The sequence below is a fragment of the Babylonia areolata genome, chromosome 8 (assembly GCF_041734735.1).
Source record: "Babylonia areolata isolate BAREFJ2019XMU chromosome 8, ASM4173473v1, whole genome shotgun sequence".
NCBI classification, from domain to species: domain Eukaryota; kingdom Metazoa; phylum Mollusca; class Gastropoda; order Neogastropoda; family Buccinidae; genus Babylonia; species Babylonia areolata.
Window position 1 is genome coordinate 12,853,772 of NC_134883.1, and position 20,396 is coordinate 12,874,167.

At 39.8% G+C, this 20,396-nt stretch overlaps 1 protein-coding gene across 4 annotated transcripts in view; it reads left to right on the forward strand.

The window, feature by feature from the left end:
- Positions 1–19,828, forward strand: part of LOC143284540 (uncharacterized) — a 46,305-nt gene extending 26,477 nt beyond the window's left edge. For all 4 annotated transcript variants that reach the window (XM_076591298.1, XM_076591295.1, XM_076591296.1 and 1 more), the window contains 9 exons: positions 821–962; positions 1,941–2,136; positions 4,112–4,288; positions 6,881–7,018; positions 8,673–8,809; positions 10,643–10,856; positions 13,119–13,258; positions 13,836–14,023; positions 16,049–19,828. In XM_076591298.1, coding sequence (XP_076447413.1) covers positions 821–962; positions 1,941–2,136; positions 4,112–4,288; positions 6,881–7,018; positions 8,673–8,809; positions 10,643–10,856; positions 13,119–13,258; positions 13,836–14,023; positions 16,049–16,358 — 1,642 coding nt within the window. In that variant the 3' untranslated portion in view covers positions 16,359–19,828. The remainder of the gene's footprint in view (positions 1–820; positions 963–1,940; positions 2,137–4,111; positions 4,289–6,880; positions 7,019–8,672; positions 8,810–10,642; positions 10,857–13,118; positions 13,259–13,835; positions 14,024–16,048) is intronic.
- The last annotated feature ends 568 nt before the right edge of the window (positions 19,829–20,396 follow it).

Here is a 20,396-nt window from a genome sequence, read left to right on the forward strand (position 1 = left end):
TCCGCAAGGCTACAAGTGACATGATTTGATGTGATTCAATTTGATCTGATTTGATTTGACTTGATTCTTACCACAGTCATCATCACCGCCATTGTTGCTGTTGCTGGGTTGGTGTGTGGGGATTGTTTGATTAGTTGATTGATTGACTGATTGATTGATTACGACAGGCACAATAGTCGAGTGGTTAAAGCGTTGGACTTTCAGTCTGAGAGTCCCGAGTTCGAATCTCGGTAACGGCACCTGGTGAGTAAAGGGTGGAGATTTTTCTGATCTCCCATGTCAACATATGTGCAGACCTGCTAGTGCCTGAACCCCCTTCATGTGCATACGCAAGCAGAAGATCAAATACGCATATTAAAGATCCTCTAATCCATGTCAGCATTCAGTGGGTTATGGAAACAAGAACTTACTCAGAATGCACACCCCCAAAAACGGAGTATGGCTGCCTACATGGCGGGGTAAAAATGGTCATATACATAAAAGCCCATTCGTGTACATTCGAGTGATCGTGGGAGTTTCAGCTCATGAACAAAGAAGAAGAAGATTGATTGTAAGGTTGGCTTGGGAGGCACCAGAGCGCTTTGACTGACTGATCCACTGACTGTCAGGTTGGCTTGGGAGGCACCAGAGCGCTTTGACTGACTGATCCACTGACTGTCAGGTTGGCTTGGGAGGCACCAGAGCGCTTTGACTGACTGATCCACTGACCGTCAGGTTGGCTTGGGAGGCACCAGAGCGCTTTGACTGACTGATCCACTGACCGTCAGGTTGGCTTGGGAGGCACCAGAGCGCTTTGACTGACTGATCCACTGACTGTCAGGTTGGCATGGGTGGCTCCGGAGCGTTTCCTGAACCTTGGGCAGAACTCAGTGGCCACGGAGGTGTACGCCTTTGGGACCACCCTGTGGGAGATGATCAACCTTGGGAAACGTCCCAACGACTGTGTCCCTTCTACATGTTCTGTGAGTATTCACACAGCATGCCTGTCACCGCCGGTGTAACAGCTTAAAACTAACCCCCATGCTGGGTATTTTACCCTGGGGTCATTCTGGGCTACCCTCCAATGACACCAAGGGTCATTTTGTGCCTAGCCCAGATCAACCAGCACCACACCTCCCTGCCTCCTTGTTTGAAATTACCCCCTGTCTACTGGTTTGATCAAGTTGTTGAAAAGGGAAGGGGGGGAGGGGTTGTTGTGGGTTAACCATTACTGATGCCAAGGTCAACCCTTTTGCTGCTTTGAGTTCTTTTACGTGCGCAAAGTGCATGCTGCACACAGGACCTCAGTTCATCGTCTCGTCCAAATGCCTTGCGTCTGGACCACCACTCAGGGTCTAGTGGAGGAGGAGAAACTACTGGCGACTGTGGGATTTGAACCGGTGCGCTCAAGTTCTCTCGCTTCCTAGGTGGACATGTTACCACTAGGCCAACTAATAGCTTATCTCACCACACTGGAGTATTCCATATGTGTCCACAAAATAAGTGTGCGTAGAGCTTTTGTTTAGGCTGCTCTTATAAAAAAAATTAAAAGATAAGCAAAATAAAACAAAACTTTCTGGTCAAGCATTAAAACTACAACAGAGAACCAAGGGGGCTGCTGATTAAACACTAAACTATTTCAAACATAAGTTGATTTCTCATACATAGGTTTTTTTTCCCAATGAAAACAGTTGGAACTGAAGAATTTGTGAATAAGTGGGGTAAAAGATGTTTTTCAGCTATTCTGATTCATAGATGATATGTTTGAGAGTATTTACATTACCCACATGTGCAAGTTACTTTAGAGGTAAAGTTTGTTTTCACCTCTAATTTTGTCACTGTGTGTGTGTGTGTGTGTGTTTTTGTGTGTGTATGTGTGTGCACGTGCGCAAGTGTATGTGTGTGTGTGTGTGACTGAGTTTGTGTGTGTGTGTGTGTGTGTGTGTGTTATTTCAACCCAGGTGGCAGATTTTTTCGCGAGAAACCAGAAGCTGCCAACAGACTTCCTTGCCCCGACGACTGTGACAGAGGACGAAAACCATCACCCTGGGAGACAGGCCGTTCCACAAGCGAGGGAGTCGGTGCACAGCCAGAATTCTCAGCAGCACAGCGATGTCACGGATTACATGACTGCTGGCATTTGCAGTTCTGGTGGAGGTACCAACTGATTGATAGAGAATATGGACAAAGATCTTTTTTTTTGACTCACTTGTGTAAACAAAGTGAGTTTATGTTTTAACCCAGTGTTCGGTTGTCTGTGTGTGTGTGTGTGTGTCTGTCCGTGTGTCTGTGTGTCTGTAGTAAACTTTAACATTGACATTTTCTCTGCAACTACTTTGTCAGTTGACACCAAATTTGGCATAAAAATAGGAAAAATTCAGTTCTTTCCAGTCATCTTGTTTAAAACAATATTGCACCTCTGGGATGGGTACAACATTTTTTTTTTTTAAATGAAGCCTAATTATATGCAAACTGCATTTACTGTTATATTTATATTTTTTGTATTATCTAAACTTGGCACTTTGATCTGATATTCTGACCCAACAACAAGAGCAGTCATTATTATCATTTTTAGTTCAAACAGGAACTTCTTTTGCTAAGCATGGAAGTTTTATTTATTTTGCAAATGTTTTGGTGCAGAAAGGAAAAAAGGGAATTTACTCTGTAATTAATGCTAGGGGACTTAATTTGCTTTAAACTGATCTTTCTCATCTTAAACTTTTCATTTTGAAATTATACTCAATATATAAAAAGCTTGGATTTTTTTTGATTTTTTTTTTTAAGTGTATCACAAGTGAGTCTTGAAGGCCATGCCTCTCTTGTTCCTTTTAAGCCCCCAACTCGTTTAGAACGTTTCTGTAACCCTAAAGAGAGTAATCTTCTGTATTATCATATAAATTTTCTTCAGAAACTTTTCTTTTACACTCTCTTAAGAGAACCATTTTCTGCATCATCATTTGAATCTTCTTTGGAAACTTTTCTTTTACTAATCCGTGAGAGAATCATCTTCTGTATTCTTGTTTAAATTTTCTTTGAAAACTTGTCTTTTGCTAACCCTTAAGAGAGTCATCTTCTGCATCATCATTTAGGTCTCCTTTGAAAACTTTTCTTTTACTGGCCCTTAAGAGAGTCATCTTCTGCTTCATCATTTATAACATCTCTTGAAACTTTTCTTTTCAAAGACTTGGCGCTATTCTTTGATACTTTTTCGATCCTCAGTGTGTGTGTGTGTAGGGGGAAGGAAGTTGTCTCATATGCTTGCTTGTGTGTGGCAGGGCTCTGTGTGTGTGTGTGTGTGTGTGTGTGTGTGTGTGTGTGTGTGTGTTTATAAAGTGCTGGGAGCAGATAATTTGGATGGGCATGGTAGAAAAGTTCATGATTATTGTAGTCATGAAAGGAAATGAAGAAATGTTTCAGCCTCTTTGATGCCTATAATCTTACAATTTTAAATCAAATACTTTGTTTAACCCCCCCCCCCCTCCCCCCGGCCCCCCACCCCCACCCCCCCACACCCCCAATAATTTTGATTGATTCAAACAACAGGAGGAAACAGTGTGATGTTGGACATTTTTTCATGTAAAATTATTATCATGGATTCCTATGGAACCAGTCTTGAAAGGAATTATAAGAGTATAGGATATGATTATGAATTCATATATATGTGTCCTGAGTTTCTTCTTTCTTTTACTTGTTTGAAATTTTATGTGGACATTGTCAGACATCAACAAATTCATCTTTTAAATGCTGTTTTGATAGACTTTTAATAATTATTTTGTTTTTTCTTTGACCGGCAGTGAACCATCTTGTCGACCAAAGTATCCTGTGGCGGCAGAAGAACTAAGAACTGAGTATTAATCCCTAATCCACCCCCGAAAATGGAGTATGGCTGCCTACATGGCGGGGTGAAAACAGTCATACACGTAAAAGCCCACTCGTGTGCATACGAGTGAATGTGGGAGTTGCAGCCCACGATCGCAGAAGAAGAAGAAAAAAAAAATCCCTAATCCTAAGTAATAATCACTGACCCTACGTATTAATCCCTAACCCTAAGTATTAAACCCTGAAAAGTCCCCTTTGATGTTGGTCAGCTGAGCTAACAGAAACAAAATTTAGTTTGATTTGGTTTGGGCAGATTCTGGTACAAGGAGAGCACAGACAGCAACAGACGGAAATCAGGAGGCTGCAGCGAAGGAGAATGTTCCACTGCAGCAGCTGAAGTCGACCATCGTCAACCTGATTCACGCCTGTTGGCTCCGTAACCCTTCCATGCGACCCTCACCCAGAGAAATCCGACAGAAGGCTCTGGCTGGTAGCTTGCTGCTTCTTCATCTTCTTCTCCTTCTTGTGTGTTATTGGGCCACAGTGCCCATGTTAACCCATTCAACCCTAAGGAGTTTACAGCATTATTTGTCAGTTATCTCTGCCATATTAATTCAGAAAAACCCAGAAAATTTACCAAAATTGGCCAGTTTGTCCCCAAAATTGACACATGTTGAAACAGCTGGAAATATTGTAGAAGTGAGGTTAGTTCTCTTTGCTAGCAGTTTATATATATGTAGGAATGTGGAAACTTTAAATGAAAAGAATTTTGATGCCCGAGCGCTGGGTTTAATGAGTTGTGCAAATGGGTTTTTTTTATGTGTATAAAACTAATGTATGGGTGGGAGTGTTGCTGTATTATATGGGTTTCCACATTGGCAATTTGTTTGGGGTTGTTTGTTTATTTTTTTCTTTATTTTATTTTGTTTTGTTATTAAGACACATTCTTTGGTGTAGCAGCCCCTAGGGAAACCCTGACCGCAAACTGTAGGAAAAGGTTCTGAGAACAGAAGTCTGGTGCTGTCATCAGTTCCCATTAGCTATTGTTGCCCCTTGAGGAAGGAGGTTAATTTGGAAGTTCCTGATAAGATGGAGGAAAATGTAAGAAATCTCTCACATACTGAACAGCCACAACCACTTGACTGTCGTTGAGAAACAGAAGTGCTGATGTATTTCCACATGATCATGTCGCCACAACAAAAAGGAATATAACTCCAAGTTATGAGATCATCAGTGCAACGGTTTGACTGGTTGAATCCTGTGGATTTCAAACATTTGCTGCAAAAAGTGGTTTTGAAGATATTTAAATGTTTACTGGGAGCTTTTGAAATAGAATGACTGAGGAAAACAGACAGAGGACAAGGTCAACTTCCCCACACCCACTTTCAGCCCTTTAAGGTCTTCTGCCTGTGCAATCCTCCCAGCCTGGCATGTTTTGGCCTGGCTCCATCAACGGGAAGGGGTGCTTCACTTCAGGCACAAATTTATAGCAACCGCTCAACCAATAGCAACCGAACTTCACATAATGACTGAAGTATAATTTTGACACAAATTACTGAAGTCTCAAGACAAGGAATGCAATAGTTTACTTTAACTCTAAATTATAAACAGAAATAGTAAAATGTCAGTTTTTGTTGATGTTGAAGATTGATTGAAATGTACCCCCACTTTGTCTAGACCGGTTGTTAATTTCATCTCCTTCACTTTCCCAAGAAATATCGGATGAAGTGTAAGACAGATCATCATTATATGGGTCAAATTCGCTGCAAGAGTCCATCATAATTTCAATGAACTCTTACTGCGCAGTAAGTCTTTGACGTTTTACCAGATCGATGTGGAAAACCGGATAAAAAACACATAATCATTCGATTTTTGGAGCGAAATTTTGCATGCAAGTGAGGAAGGAAGTTTAGTTGGAGTTACTTCCCTTACATAGCAGTTTAACGCATAATAATGAGCTGATGAACCAGTTTAAATAAACAAGTTTCTTCGCCTGCCTGTCAGGCGGGCTCAGGCGGAGAATGGCAGGCGCAGGGTTGAATGAGTTAAGACTTCTGCATGTGTGTTACTTTACCCAAGATTTTGTCAGTGTATTTGTGATTTGATTTACCATTTTATCCGACTTAAAGAACAAATTGAATAGCGACAGCTGCTCAGGGGTTAGAGGATTCTTTCATCCTGATTCTGGCGAAAAGTTGCAGCAAATCATGATAATGTTGTACACGGCTCCACACCAGAATCTTTTTTTTTTTTCTAAAAAGCCTTTAATATTTTTTGTGGACTTGATAATTGGGCACTCTCACTATGTTGTATTCTTTTTTTTGCACCTTGGGCATGTGAGTTAACCATTGATAATTTTTGGCCTTGTTTTTTTTTTATGCCTGTTATCGTATGTAATTTTGTTCATTATGTATAATTAAATTGATGTTTAGGTGTGTGGTTTTTTTTTTTGGGGGGGGGGTTTCATCCTCTAATGAAAAACTGAAGGAAGGTTCTGCGTCAGATTTGCTGAGCATGAATGTGATTACTTTTCCAGGTGGCTTTTTGTGTGTTTGGGGTGGGGGGGGGGGGGGGGGAGGGGTTAATTCAGGTTCTAGGGGACCAATACTTAAAGTGATTCAGCTTTGATGTGGCCCTGTGTGGCTGGCTGGGCTATAAGCAGCAAAGAGTTAGAAGGTCAAGAATTAGTAAATGCTGATTTGTAGATGTGAATCTGTATCTTGTTTCCAATTTTTCGTTGTCATCAGAATGAGAATCAGAACAACTTTATTATCTCTGAAGAGAAATTAAGTGAGGATAAGTCTGTGATACAGATTACAAGCAAAACAGTAAAATTTGGCACACAACATACATAACAAAATTGCAGTCAGCAAAGTAGGTCACGCACACACGCACGCACGCACTAAAAAAGTGAAATAAAAAAAGTGGGGGGGGGGGGCTTTCCACCAATAAACACACACACAGACACACGTGCTTGCACATCGCGTCGCATGCACACATCCATGCACCCTTTTTTGTACACACCATTGCACCATTGCACAAGGCATCAAACAAATACAAATGGTTTGTTACTGTGTTTCAGTGGGAAAGCACCTGATGGAAGCCATCAGTGTGGACAGCTGCTGGCAGCACAGAGTGTTCCTGGAGCAAGCATTGAAGACGGGGAATGTGAACAACCCGGATCTGGCTCAGCAACAAATAGAACAGCTTCAAGGAAACCGTACGAGCGGTTTTGAATAAATGTTATATGTATTTTCTAAAACCATCGTCGTCGTCATCATCATCATCAATTAATAGATGGAAAAAAGCATTTGGCGAGCGTTTTAAAACTTGCGAAAAGGATTGTTAACCCATTCAGCCCTGTGGACTTGACAGCCTCAGCAGGCTGCCACGCCATACTGATGGGGAAAAAATGCAGAAATATACTGTTTTTCCTCCAGATTATGTGTGGACACATCTGGAAATATATAGGTTAGTTCCCTTTCTTTGCTGTTTATGCACATGTAGAAACATGAAATAACGCTTTAATGAGACAAACTTTGACGCCAGAGCAATGCTTAGCACAGGGCTCAGTGAATCAACCTGGAAAGAAATTGGGAAAGACAAAAAAAGAGGGGGATCGTGACTTCACTTTAACTCACTCAGGACGGTGAGTTTTCTCGCTTTCTTTTTCCCCACAGACAGCCCATTTGCAAGGGTTCGGGGGTGGGGGTGGGGGGTATCACAAAAAATACAAAATACATATCAGAAAATCAAACTTTCAGAGCTGATTATTGACTTGCTGGGTTGACACATATGAAATTGTTGAATTCTTACTTTAGTGTTACAGCTCTGTGGACTAAGTGGAAAATACTCCTCGTTTTTCAATCAACATTCATATACTTTTCAAGACGTGAAAAGATATGTAAATTCCGAGTCCTATTATTTACAGACATGAAAGATTGCCATTGGGGGTGTGGCACTCAGCTGACACGTGCAGACCAGTAGAGCCAGAAAATGAAGGCACAGTTGGAAAAAGAATTATCAGTCTTCGTGCTAGTCACTCACCAGAAACTGTAGAAACTTACCTTCATTCATATCAGTTTTAGCAGGCCGTCCTCTTTCTTCTACTGCGTGTGGTACACATCGCTACCCCACCCCTCCTCAGTGGCCTCTAACGTGTGGTCCATGTCCTATATACCTGGCCGTTTTGCTTTGTTCATTTGCAACACTGTCTTCTTCATCTTCACCCATCTGTTCAGTATCAGAACTATCTGTTTCTATCAATTAAAGTGATTTAGCAACAATAAAACGTTGGATGTTGTTGATTGCTTTCAGTTGCAGCATTCTGAGAATAGCTTGCTTGAGACGCCATTGTTGACAGGAATGCATTGAAGCAGTCATACTCTCTGCCCCTGACTCATTAGTATGATAATGATGATAATACTGTATACTTCACACAGGATCGCACAGCCAAACTTTCTGTTCAACATAGGACTTACTGACGATATTTATGATTATCTCCTGCTGTAGTCATCCAGCTGTGTGAGTGCCATGAGAAACATTTCCAGTCTGTAACAACACTGCAGCTTTACTTTGGCCATACTACCGGAACACTGTAAAGTTTGTTTATCCAGAGTGAGTTAATGGGGAAGGGGGTGCAGCAGGGGAGGTGTGGGGGGCGGGGGGGAGCAACGTATATACGAAAAACAAGAAAGATTGTTTTTTCTTTAACATCTTCAATGTCCTGCATGTACATTTGGTTATGAGGTTAACAATGAAACAAACAAATCTGGCAGGTAACATAATAAGAAAAAAACAAAACATATGCTTGATTTTCATTAGTTTGTTCTTATTATAACATATGACATGTTTACGTTGGGAATGTTGTTCAGTGCGTGTGGGCCAGAGCAGGCAGCAGACGGAGGAGCAGGAGAGAATGGAGAGGCTGCAGGAAGAGGCTCGCAACAACATCACCTGCACTATCATGGCTTCCCGTCTGGACTTTGAGGGCTCCAGAGAACTGGGAAAGGTAGAGGTTTTTGGTTCACGGGGGTGTGTTTGGCCACAATGTGAGTCTGTGTAATAGCTCTTTGTGTGCTTCACTTGTCTGTCCGTGTGTGTGTGTGCGTGTGAATACCAAGTTTGGATTAAACATAGAGTAAAAAAAACATCTTTTCACTCATACCAGTGATAGGTGTAAGTCTTCCGGATTGAACCGCATTTCCAGATTGTGGATGATTAATTTCTTGTCTGCAGTTTAAAAAAAGAAAAGGAAATTGTGGATAAAACACAAAGAATGATACAAAGAAAGAGAAATTGTGGACAGAACACAAAGAATGATACTGGCTACACCATCAACATGTTTCTTGCATACTGATATTTTAAAGACGGTACTGAATTAACTAGAATGAACACATTAACAATTCCAGTTGATGGCAGCCATCTTGCCTGAATAATCCATCGCTATGGGAATCATTGTGTATACATTAGGCCTAGCTGAATCTCAGCAGCAAAATAATGGAAAAAAACAGGAATAGGTTAAAAGTTTGACAGATATGAAGTTATACCAGTGAGTTGTTTGGATATCAGTGAACAGTGGATCATATGTGGCAAAGACTGTGTTCCACAAACCAGCACATTTCAACAGATCTGTACTGTTTTGTATTCTGGTGGTGAGTTCAAAAGTATAACTTGGATCAACCTACACTGTTTGTGGATCACCAAATTGCAGTAATTCAGTTGTTGATATGAAAGAAAATAATTCTAAAATAAGAGATTACTGAAAATCTTCTTGTTTGGCTTGGTTTTTTCGGTTTTTTTTTTATCTTGAGCTATCAAAGCTGGAAAGCTGTAATGAAAACAGGGGAAGTTCGAAACTTTGATCTAGATCTATATTAGATATAAGAGAAGATGCGGTTGACCTACCGGTTGTAATTCTGAATAGAATTTAACTTCCTATATAAGTACTTGTATCCCTGCCCCCTTCCCTCCCCACCATCCCACGTTTTCAGTTTCATTCGTGTAGTTTTATTAGAACAGCAGGAGGCTTGCCTTTTGTTCTTTCTTTCGTTCAACGTCTTTTCACTCTTAGTGATTTTTCTGACGTGTAATGCAAGTGTGTGTGTGTGTGTGCATAAGAATAAAAAGGGAATATATACAAAGAAAGGATTGATTAGAACAGTGCAATCAACATCCCGCAAAGTAGGGTTTGAGTGTGTGTGTGTGTGTGTCTATATGTTTGTTGTGGGTGATGATTGTGTGAGTGTGTGGCGTGTGTGTCAGCTTGTGTCAGTTAGCGTGTTGGGCTATTGGTGGGAGAGTTTGCGTGTATGAGTGTGCCTGAATTTCTCTTGTTGAGATGGTAGAGTACTCTGTATGTTTTTATGTTGTTGTATTTTTGTATTTCTTTTTATCACAACAGATTTCTGTGTGAAATTCGGGCTGTTCTCCCCAGGGAGAACGCATCGCAACACTACAGCACCACCCTTTTTTTTTCTTTTTTTTTTCCCAGCGTGCAGTTTTATTTGTTTTTCCTATCGAAGTGGATTTTTCTACAGAATTTTGCCAGGAACAACCCTTTTGTTGCCATGGGTTCTTTTACGTGCACAAAGTGCATGCTGCACACGGGACCTCGGTTTATCGTCTCATCTGAATGACTAGTGTACAGACCACCACTCAAGGTCTAGTGGAAGGGGAGAAAATATCGGCGGCTGATTCGAACCAGTGCGCTCAGATTCTCTCGCTTCCTACATGGACGCATTACCTCTAGGCCATCACTCTCACTCCATATCTGTGTGTTTGTGGTGATGTTGTGTGGGTTTGTTTTTTTAATCATTGTCCTGTGTGTGTGCATCATGTGCAGGGGCACTTTGGCTGCGTGGTGACAGCCCTATTGAGCCCGGAGAGCGAGACGCGGCAGGAGGAGGAGAGCTGCACAAAGGAGAAGGTGGCGGTGAAGATGATCAACAGCAACGAGCACAAGCCGGAGGAAGTGTCGCAGTTCCTGCGGGAGGCCCTGTGCATCTTCAGACTGAACCACCCCAACGTGGTGAAACTAATTGGCTTCGTGCCCAGAGGTAAGTGGGTGGAACTGAGTGCACATGGGTATATTTCCTGACGGGCGCAATAGCCGAGTGGTTAAAGCGTTGGACTGTCAATCTGAGGGTCCCGGGTTCGAATCACGGTGACGGCGCCTGGTGGGTAAAGGGTGGAGATTTTTCCGATCTCCCAGGTCAACATGTGCAGACCTGCTAGTGCCTGAACCCCCTTCGTGTGTATATGCAAGCAGAAGATCAAATACGCACGTTAAAGATCCTGTAATCCATGTCAGCGTTCGGTGGGTTATGGAAACAAGAACATACCCAGCATGCACACCCCCGAAAACGGAGTATGGCTGCCTACATGGCGGGGTAAAAACGGTCATACACGTAAAAGCCCACTCGTGTGCATACGAGTGAACGCAGAAGAAGGAGAAGAAGAAGAAGAAGGTATATTTCCTGTTTGACATGTATTTTCATGTTAGCATTTTGTCAGTTTTTTTCTTTATTTTTACTTAGTTTTGGTGATAAGATAGAATTATGTATTGCTTTTGTTCAGTTAATGGGTTTTTTTTATTGGCACAGAAATTGGCAGTTACTGTAAGGAAGTATTTGCAGCTTAAAAAAAAAATAGAGAATCTGTATTCCTGTTAAAGCTTACACACGCCTACCTCCTGTATTGTCATTTTTTCTGTGGTGAGGTTGGAGAAGGAGGAAGAATTTTGTTGACGTTGAACTGACTCCTTGACAACCTGCAACACTCTAGAACACATATATACATACACACACACACATACATATATATTGTGTGTGAATGACTGGTGCGAAAGCGCTTTGGTTTGTCTCCGCACAAGATTCAGCACTATATAAATACCATTATTATTATTATTATTATATATATATATATACATATATATGTACACACATACACACACACACATATATATATAGATATATAGATATATATATACATACATACATACATGTACACATACATACACACACACACATATATATACACACATTTGTCTCTATATTCGTACATTAAAAAATATATTTTGGTGTTACCATGAAAACAAAATGAAATAAACAATTTAGTATGCAAGCAGGTGTATTACTATTGTCACATAATTCAGTGTGTTTTACATAGGTATCAGAATTCAAGTCTTGTATTTCTTAAGATGTAAAGAAAGAAGAAAAAAAAAAGTTTTAGATGTGTTGCCTTTATGATCAATTTGGTTAGATTTTTCAAACTACAAATTACAAAACGAGATTTGTTAGGGTTCTGTATTGGATGGTGATGTATCAATATTATTACATTCTATTATTGGCATGTAATAGAACCATTTTGCTAAGAATCTGGCATTATTCATATGTAAATGTGATGCATATTTTTTTCTGTTTTATATCTTAATCTAAGTTGTGTTAGGAATACTTCAGATTGCGGAATTTGTTTCTTTAGTTTGCTTTTGTATAAGAATTGTTTTGCAATTAGAACAATGTAATCAAGGATGTCATCAGAGGCAACACTGTTTGAAGCTCCAAACAGAATAAAGTCTTAAGTAAATTTTACATTTTGTGCATTTTCACATTTATTGTTTAAACATGATTCTAGTGTTTTCCAAAAGTTATGTGTAACATTACACTGCCAAAAAAGATGGCGGATAGATTCTGTATGCATATTGCAAAAACTACACATATCGATGTCTGTAAGTTTCATTCTTTTTAATGGCATGTTTGTACCTATAATTCTATGTACTACTCTCATGTGGAACCATTTTAAATTCATATCGCTAATCTTATTCACTTTGCAAAACGTTGCCTTCCAATCAATTTTTAAGGCCAGTTTTTCTTCCCCATTTGTAGCAGCATTTAGGAGCTATATCATTTTTTATTAGTACATAATATTATGTGTTTTGCAAAGCATCCAGAACAGTTTTCTGGTTACAGTGCTATTTAAGTATCCATTGTTCTCATTCTTCTTCTTCATCCTCTTCATCTTCTTCTTCCTCTTCTTCTCCTGCTTCTTCTTATTATTCATATTCTTTTTCTTCTTCTTAGTAGTAGTAGTAGTAGTATGTGGTGTCTTGTAAACCACCTCAGAGCAGTTTTCTGGATACAGTGCTGTATAAGTATCCATTATTATTATTATTATCATTAGGTGGTTGTTTTGTAAACACCTAGAGCATTTTATCTGGATACAGTGCTACATAAATTGCCATTGATATTATTATCAATAATGACGCATTGATGTCATCATCAACAATGATAAGTAATGATACCTATCATGATGTGGCACAGGCCGAGACAACCCCAACCAGCTGGTGATGGAGTACGCTGACATGGGCAGCCTGGAGGGCTACGTCCACAAGAATGCGCCCAAGCTTGGCACCTCCCCGTTCAAACTGCTCCTGAGGAAGCTGCTCACAGACATCGCCAAGGTATTCTTCTTCTTCTTCTGCGTTCGTGGGCTGCAACTCCCAGGTTCAGTCGTATGTACACAAGTGGGCTTTTACCAGTATGACAGTTTTTACGCCACCATGTAGGCAGCCATACTCCGCTTTCGGGGGTGGCCAGTGTATTCAATGCGGACTTCTTCCCACCATTTTAGGAAGTTGGGAGAATGGCTTATCTGCCACTACAGTGTCCGTGAGGTCTGGTTTCAGATCCCAGTCTGTCCCCGAAAATGGAGCATGGCTGCCTACATGGTGGGGTAAAAACGGTCATACACGTAAAAGCTCACTCGTGTACTTACGAGTGAACGTGGGAGTTGCAACCCACAAACGAAGAAGAGATCCCAGTCTCACCCTTACTACCAAGTTTGACTGGAAAATCAAACTGAGCATCTGGTAAAATTTTGATGAGGCAATAAGCTATAGTCTTATGTACAACCCTCACTTGGCGCACTGAAAAAGAACCCATGGTGATATAAGTGCTGTCAGGAATATGTCAAGAACACACAGATGTCATCAAGATATCATCTTTTGTTTTTGTGTGTGTGTGTGTGTGTGAAACCAGGGTATGCAGTACGTTTGCCAAGAGGTGAATCGGGTCCACGGAGACCTAGCGGCCAGGAATGTGCTTCTGTTCAGCCAGGGCCGTAACTCTCTCACCGCTAAACTGTGTGACTTTGGCCTGTCGCACCAGCTGAACAGGGGATACTACGATCTGCTGAAGTCATCCAGCAAAAAGATGCCTGCTTACCTGTGAGGTTTTTTTTTTGTTTGTTTGTTTGTTTTTTTGTGTGGGTTTTTTGTTGGGTTTTTGCACAAGGATCGAGTGAAGTGGTCTTGTCCCCACATGTGTACTGTAAGATTGTGAAAGGGAGGCTGGTGCATGATGTGGGTATGTATGTTTGTTGGTTGGAGGGTTGGGCCTGTGAGACAGCTAATTGTTGCATGTGCGGTATGTATCTGTGTGTGTCTGTGTGTGTGTGTGTGTGTGTGCTTGCGTCAGTGCTTGTGGGTTTGCTGGACGGTGGACCAGTTTTGTTCTTTTGTTAATTTCATCTGTTTATATTTTAGTAAATTCACTTGTGAGTTTATTTTGTTTAATTAATTTATTTCATTTTATGTTCATGTTTCGCAGTCTCTGAAACTGGGGCAGGCTCTGAAGGCTAGGGTTGGCCAGTTCTTTTTGCTTCATGTAAAAATCAGACATCTGCTCCTTATTTCTGTTTTTCCCACCATAAGATAAGATAAGATAAGATAAGAATAACTTTATTATCTCCAACTGGAGAAATTTGGTCAGGTGCATTATCACAACATAGACAAGTAAACAACATGGGGACCATAACTGTAAAAGTCAACAACAGCTTTCACAAATATTACGAAGATACAAATGTAAAAAAAAAATATCACATACACCGTTTCATACATACATCCACACACTGCAGGTAATAACTAGTATTCTTACCTCTCTTTCTCTTTTTTTTTCTTTAAAAAAAAAAAAAAATTAATATATTTTTTAAGGAGAAATCAGAGGATGTGTAAAAGTTCTGCAGGATAGTCTTAGCATCCTTGGAAGGTTCTTTCTCACTTTCTTCCTCATCTCTCTCTCTCTCTCTCTCTCTCTCTCTCTCTCTCTGTTTTGTTTTTGTTTGTTTGTTCCTTCCTTCCTTCCTTCCATCATCATTTTTTTTTTTATAATACACACACAATACACAAACTTCATTGTCTATACTTTGGTACAGAGATCTTTTTCTCCTCTCTATTGTCTTTTCTTTCTTTTCTTTCTTTTTTTTTTATCTTCGTTTTTTTTTTCTCATCTCTTTATTCTGTCTTTTTTTTCCTCTCCCCTCTCTTTCTCTTCTGTCCATCTGACAATCTGTGTGTGTGTGTGTGTGTGTGTGTGTGTGTGTGTGTGTTCTTCATCATACATGCCCATCTGCACAAATTTTTTTCTTTCATTTTTTTTCATGCTTTTTCCTATATGTATGTACTGTTTGTAGTAGATGTAGATGAGCAAGCACAGATTTGGAAGAATAGGCCATACCTAAAATCTTGAATCCTTGAATTTTTCTCCTTTTTTTCAGATCTGAGTTCTCCCAATCCCCACCCCCATCCAGATGTCTTTTGGTTCTCTCTTTCATCCAGCTCCCACAACCTCCTCCTAGATGCCCTTCATTTTTTTTCCCCTTAACTTTAGGGCATCTAATCCAACTACCACACTCATATGTTTCAAAGATTCAAAGAAATTAAATCCTTTTGCCCCTTTTGGGGTGTGGAGAATACAATAACAGTACGTACTCATTAAGTCACAACTTCAGGCCAACATTGTCTCTGAAACATGCAAAAAACGCACACACATGCACGCACACACAAACATGCGCACTAATGATAATGATTTGCAACAGAACAAATCAAACTTGCACATACTGACAAGTATGTTTTAGATGTAGCTTAAATTACATGCCCTTTCCAATTTTTATGAATTTACTTAGATTATGTTTTCTTCCCTGCACCGAATAAACTGCATAAACCAAACATTAACATATGTGATTTATATTTATGTCGTATCAATTTATTTTGAATTACAATATTTTTGGACATTCTAAAACAGAATGAAATTCATCCCCAACAGTTCCTATATTATATACCTTGCAAATTCTGTTTTCTCTGTTTTCGCCTTCTCTTCCTATTTCGATCTGCAGTTTATGCTTACTGCAATCTGTGCCATACATGCGTGTGCACGTGCATGTACATGTACATGTCTGTGTTTGCATGTTCCAGGTTTCCTCCTGAAACTCTGAAGGGGTTGAAGTTCACCATTGAGACGGACATCTGGTCCTACGGCATTCTCCTCTGGGAGGTCTTCAGCAACCAGAAGCCTGACGACGTGCTGGGCAAGACGATCAGCGACATCCTCAGCAAGTACAACAACTACAGTGCGCAGAGGCATCCTTTGACCAAGCCAGTCAACTGCCCGCCCAGAATGTACGACATCATGAAGGATTGCTGGGAAGCTATCCCGGAACGGAGACCCAGGTTTGACAAGCTGGTGAAGAGTCTGGAAGAACTGACCGATCACGATATGGAATAAGAGATGATGTCGTTTCCTGCATGTATGGGCTTGTACATTAGCTGTTTCACTGCCACTTGGTGGTGAAAGAGTTGAGAACTGTTCAGTTTACTGATCATAAGATGGAGTAAGAGATGCTGTCTTCTCTCCCCCCCCCCCCCCCCCCCCACCTCCCCACCTCAGTTGCATGCAGGTTGTGGAGTACCTTTGAGTTTGAGAGATGCTGTCATGTCTTGCATGTGTGGGCTCGTACACAGAGAACCTTTTCACCCAGAAGAAGGGACAGATTTCTCAACCACTGAATGACATGGCCTCTGTGATTGGTTGGACTTAACGCAACATGAAATTGACAGTTCTTAACAGGCCATCAAAGAACCCACACTCCCATTTTCAGGAGTGGTAATGTGATAATGATGTTGTTACAGTTGTTGCAAGCTTCATTTGTTACAGAGAGAACACTGGTTGAACTTTTAAACACTTTATTCCATTGTACTATAGGCTACAGTACAGAGAGGTCTGCACACACACAGAGTAGGGTGGGATTGGTCACTGCATGCAAGGAGAGGGCCAGGGAGGTGGAGACAATGGGAGCAGTGCTTATCAGCCTGGGAAGGGATGATTAATTATATCCCTTGATCAGTGATGCTAAAGTTTTGGAGGTTGCTGCAATGGTTTGTGCTGGCCAAGCTCCACAGTTAACTACAAGACAAAGCTAGATCACTGCAATACATGGCTAGATTTGTTTGATTTTCCATAACCTTTAAACACAGGTGTTCAGATATTGAAGAGTCTGTGGTTCACATTATTTGACCTTCTGCATGCAAGGGGTGGGCGGAAGCCTGGCTGCACTAAACTTTTCATTGGTTGTGAACAGCCTTACCAACATAGCTGGTTTTTGCCTGTGCACCCCTCAGTTGCAGCTTTGCTTTGGTTTGGCTCAACAGAGTTCTGTTCGATGGGCATCGTATGCAGTCAGTGATGAAGCATGTGTTTTGAGCAGATGCCAGATTATGTTTGCCTTTCTGTTGCACAGGTGTTCTCTTTTCAGTTTGTTAATGTAATCTTTATGTTTTTGCTTGGATGTTATCTCATTGACGAGTACTTCTCTTTTTTTTTCAATAGATTTTTGTTGTTGTTTGCAAGGTTTGTGTTTGTTTTAATCATGTAGATCTTACATATTGGTCTTATAGGTGTTGGTACTTGAATAATCTGGTCATCGTAACAAATGTATTTGTTGTTATTATGCAGATGTATGCATATTTGGTCTCTGTGCTTGAATGGTTTGGTCTTTAGGCATCGTTCATAACAATACTGTCTGCCCTGGAAATAAACAATAAAAACTGATAGGGATTCAAATGATGTTGTTGTTGTTTTTTAAGTTGTCACAGTCATTGAGAAATGCAGCCAGTGTGTCAGCAGTGTATGAACTCTTTGAAACTGAACTTTGTGAACCACAATGAATTCATGACGCGGTCAAGACAAAAATCAAGTGGGTAGGAAAAGATTACCTGGTTTCAGCACTTGTAATGCTAAAACGGTTAAGATTTTGACATGTGTATGATGTAGGGTTTAGGTTGAACACTATTAATAGAAGGTGTTAGAAGACAGTGCAATGATGTAAAGATTTGTGGTGACTAACATTGGTTCCTGTTGGTCATATCAGATCATCCTTAAATAGTTAGATTGAAAGCATACATATAGTAAAATCATAGTTAAGGAGTTGTTGGTTGGGGTGAAATGGGAAGAAAGAAAGATTGCATCGACTGTGCTCCCAGACTGTAAATCAAGGACCAGCATGTACTTAAGTGTGTGTGTTGTGTGTATCAGAGAGATATTTTTACTATACGCTTTTTGAAATACTATTGTCAGTTAGCATTTCAGTTTCAATAACTCAATCAAGTGTTTTTAGAAGTGATAAACATTGCATATTTAGTGGTGGGGTTTTTTTTTGTTTTGTTAACTGTGCCAAAAATTTGTAAACGTTTTTTGTTTTGTTTTGTTTTTGAGAGGGAAGCGAAGTTAGATAAGAGGGGTTTGGAGGGAGTTGCAAGGAATTGTGTCAGAAACAGATTCATTGCATAGACCGGTATATAATATCCTCCATGCCCCCAAAAGGGTGAAAGGATGAAATATTCTTGATTCTTTTCTTTTTTGTGTGTGATTTTTTTGTTTTATTTGTTGTTGCTTTTTTAAAGCTTGACAGGCTGAAAGTATGACAGGCAGGAAGCCCATCATACTGCTTGTCACTTTTGTCTTGACATGATTATTGTTCATGATTTTTTTTGTCTTCCCAGTTTTCAAACATGCTGCAGTAATATAGCACAAGTTTTTATCGGACAAATGCGATTTTTTGCTTGTATTGACAATTGTGTGTAGAAAAGGCAAAAGAAACAGAAGAATGTTGGTTGAGAATGCAAATTTGTTCGCATGAATCAGGCTAATGTGCTGTCCTTACTTGTGTCAGTTGGACTCCACTGTACATGTTTTCTACACGATACATTGTGGTGATTGTTGTTCAGTTTAAGATTTTGATTGCACATTGCATTTGATTGGAGCTGTTGCACAGCTTGAAGCTTGCTTTCTTTATACTCATAATGTTTTGAAATGGACTCTGGTTGGTGAATGAAAGAGTCACTAGTTTGCATAAAAACTTTGTACAGTGCCAATAAAATAACGGTTGTACCCTGTTCAAAGTAATATGAACTCATGCACTTGTTAAATCTTACTTGCAATCAGATATACAGACATGTTCACACACACACACACACACAATTTTTTTATGTGCTTTAATTTTGGATTCTATGTGTTATCTTGCTTCTGGTCATGTCTTCATATTTTGAACTATTTGTTGTGTAGTGTTTTAAATAGCATTGTTTAATCAGAACCTTCATTTTTTGTCTACCCTTTGTCTGTCTGTATCTTTTTCTCTGCACTTATTCATGAATTCATGATAAAAAGAAAAGTGAATACAAATATTAATTTCCTAATGATGTGTAATTCAGCTCGTAAGTATTAATTTCCCTTAACAATTTTCTAATAGCCATGATTCTTTTGTCAGTACATTAGATTATATTGGCCATGTCATCTACAAGTTCACCGAATTTGTTAAAAATAGAATATGAATATTTGTATCATACTTATCTGATGATAGCTATTGGTGTTGTGTGCTAAACTGCATTTAATAATGCTTGTCAATGGTTAACCTTCCATGGGGAGTGGGAGAGGGGACTCATGTTCAGTATTTGATGAATGATTGAATTGACCTATGAAATTAAGTGAAATTTTTTTGTTTAGCATATAGTCATTTAAACCATTTATATATTGAGAAGAAAAAAATTGCAAAGGTGTGAGACCCAAGCATCCCATTACTCACTCCCGATTGATGGTAATTCTTTGTTCACACTCATGCAGTGCAGTAAGTATTGACCAGTCTGCTTTGTACAGTGACTGTTGCATTTCCAAACAAGCCAATAAAAGTTGTTTTTAAAGGCCTTTGTTCATTTTGCAGCTTACAGCAGACTTCACTAAAAATAAAAATGGAGTGAGTGAAAGAAACTCCCAACTTCACTTGAGTGTATGAGTGGGTTTTTATATGCATAATTCATTTTTTACCTACCAGGGAGTGTGCATGCCAGGCATGTTCTTGATTCCATAAAGAGATTTTTGAAGAAACTTGAAAAAAAAAAATGAAAAAAAAAAGATGATTTTATGCAACACTATAAAATGGAGCATTTTCATCTTCTGGGGTCATGGACACTCGTTTCTACCGCAGGGTTATTATGTGTAAGACCATTCACAATGATTTAAGGCAGCTATAACACACTTGAGGAGCGTGAAACAATGTTGTCCTTACATGACGTTGCTCAGTATCCGTAGTTTTCGTGCATGCAAGTTTTATGGACAAAAATTGACAGCAGAACTAGGTAAATGTGTACTAATCTGTGGAATATTTCAAATGAAAATTCCTTAATAGAAACTTCTGCACAAGCAGAAACGAATGTTCTAACTATAACAACACACATTGGGTGACTTCACATCAAGGAATTTTATCTATGAATT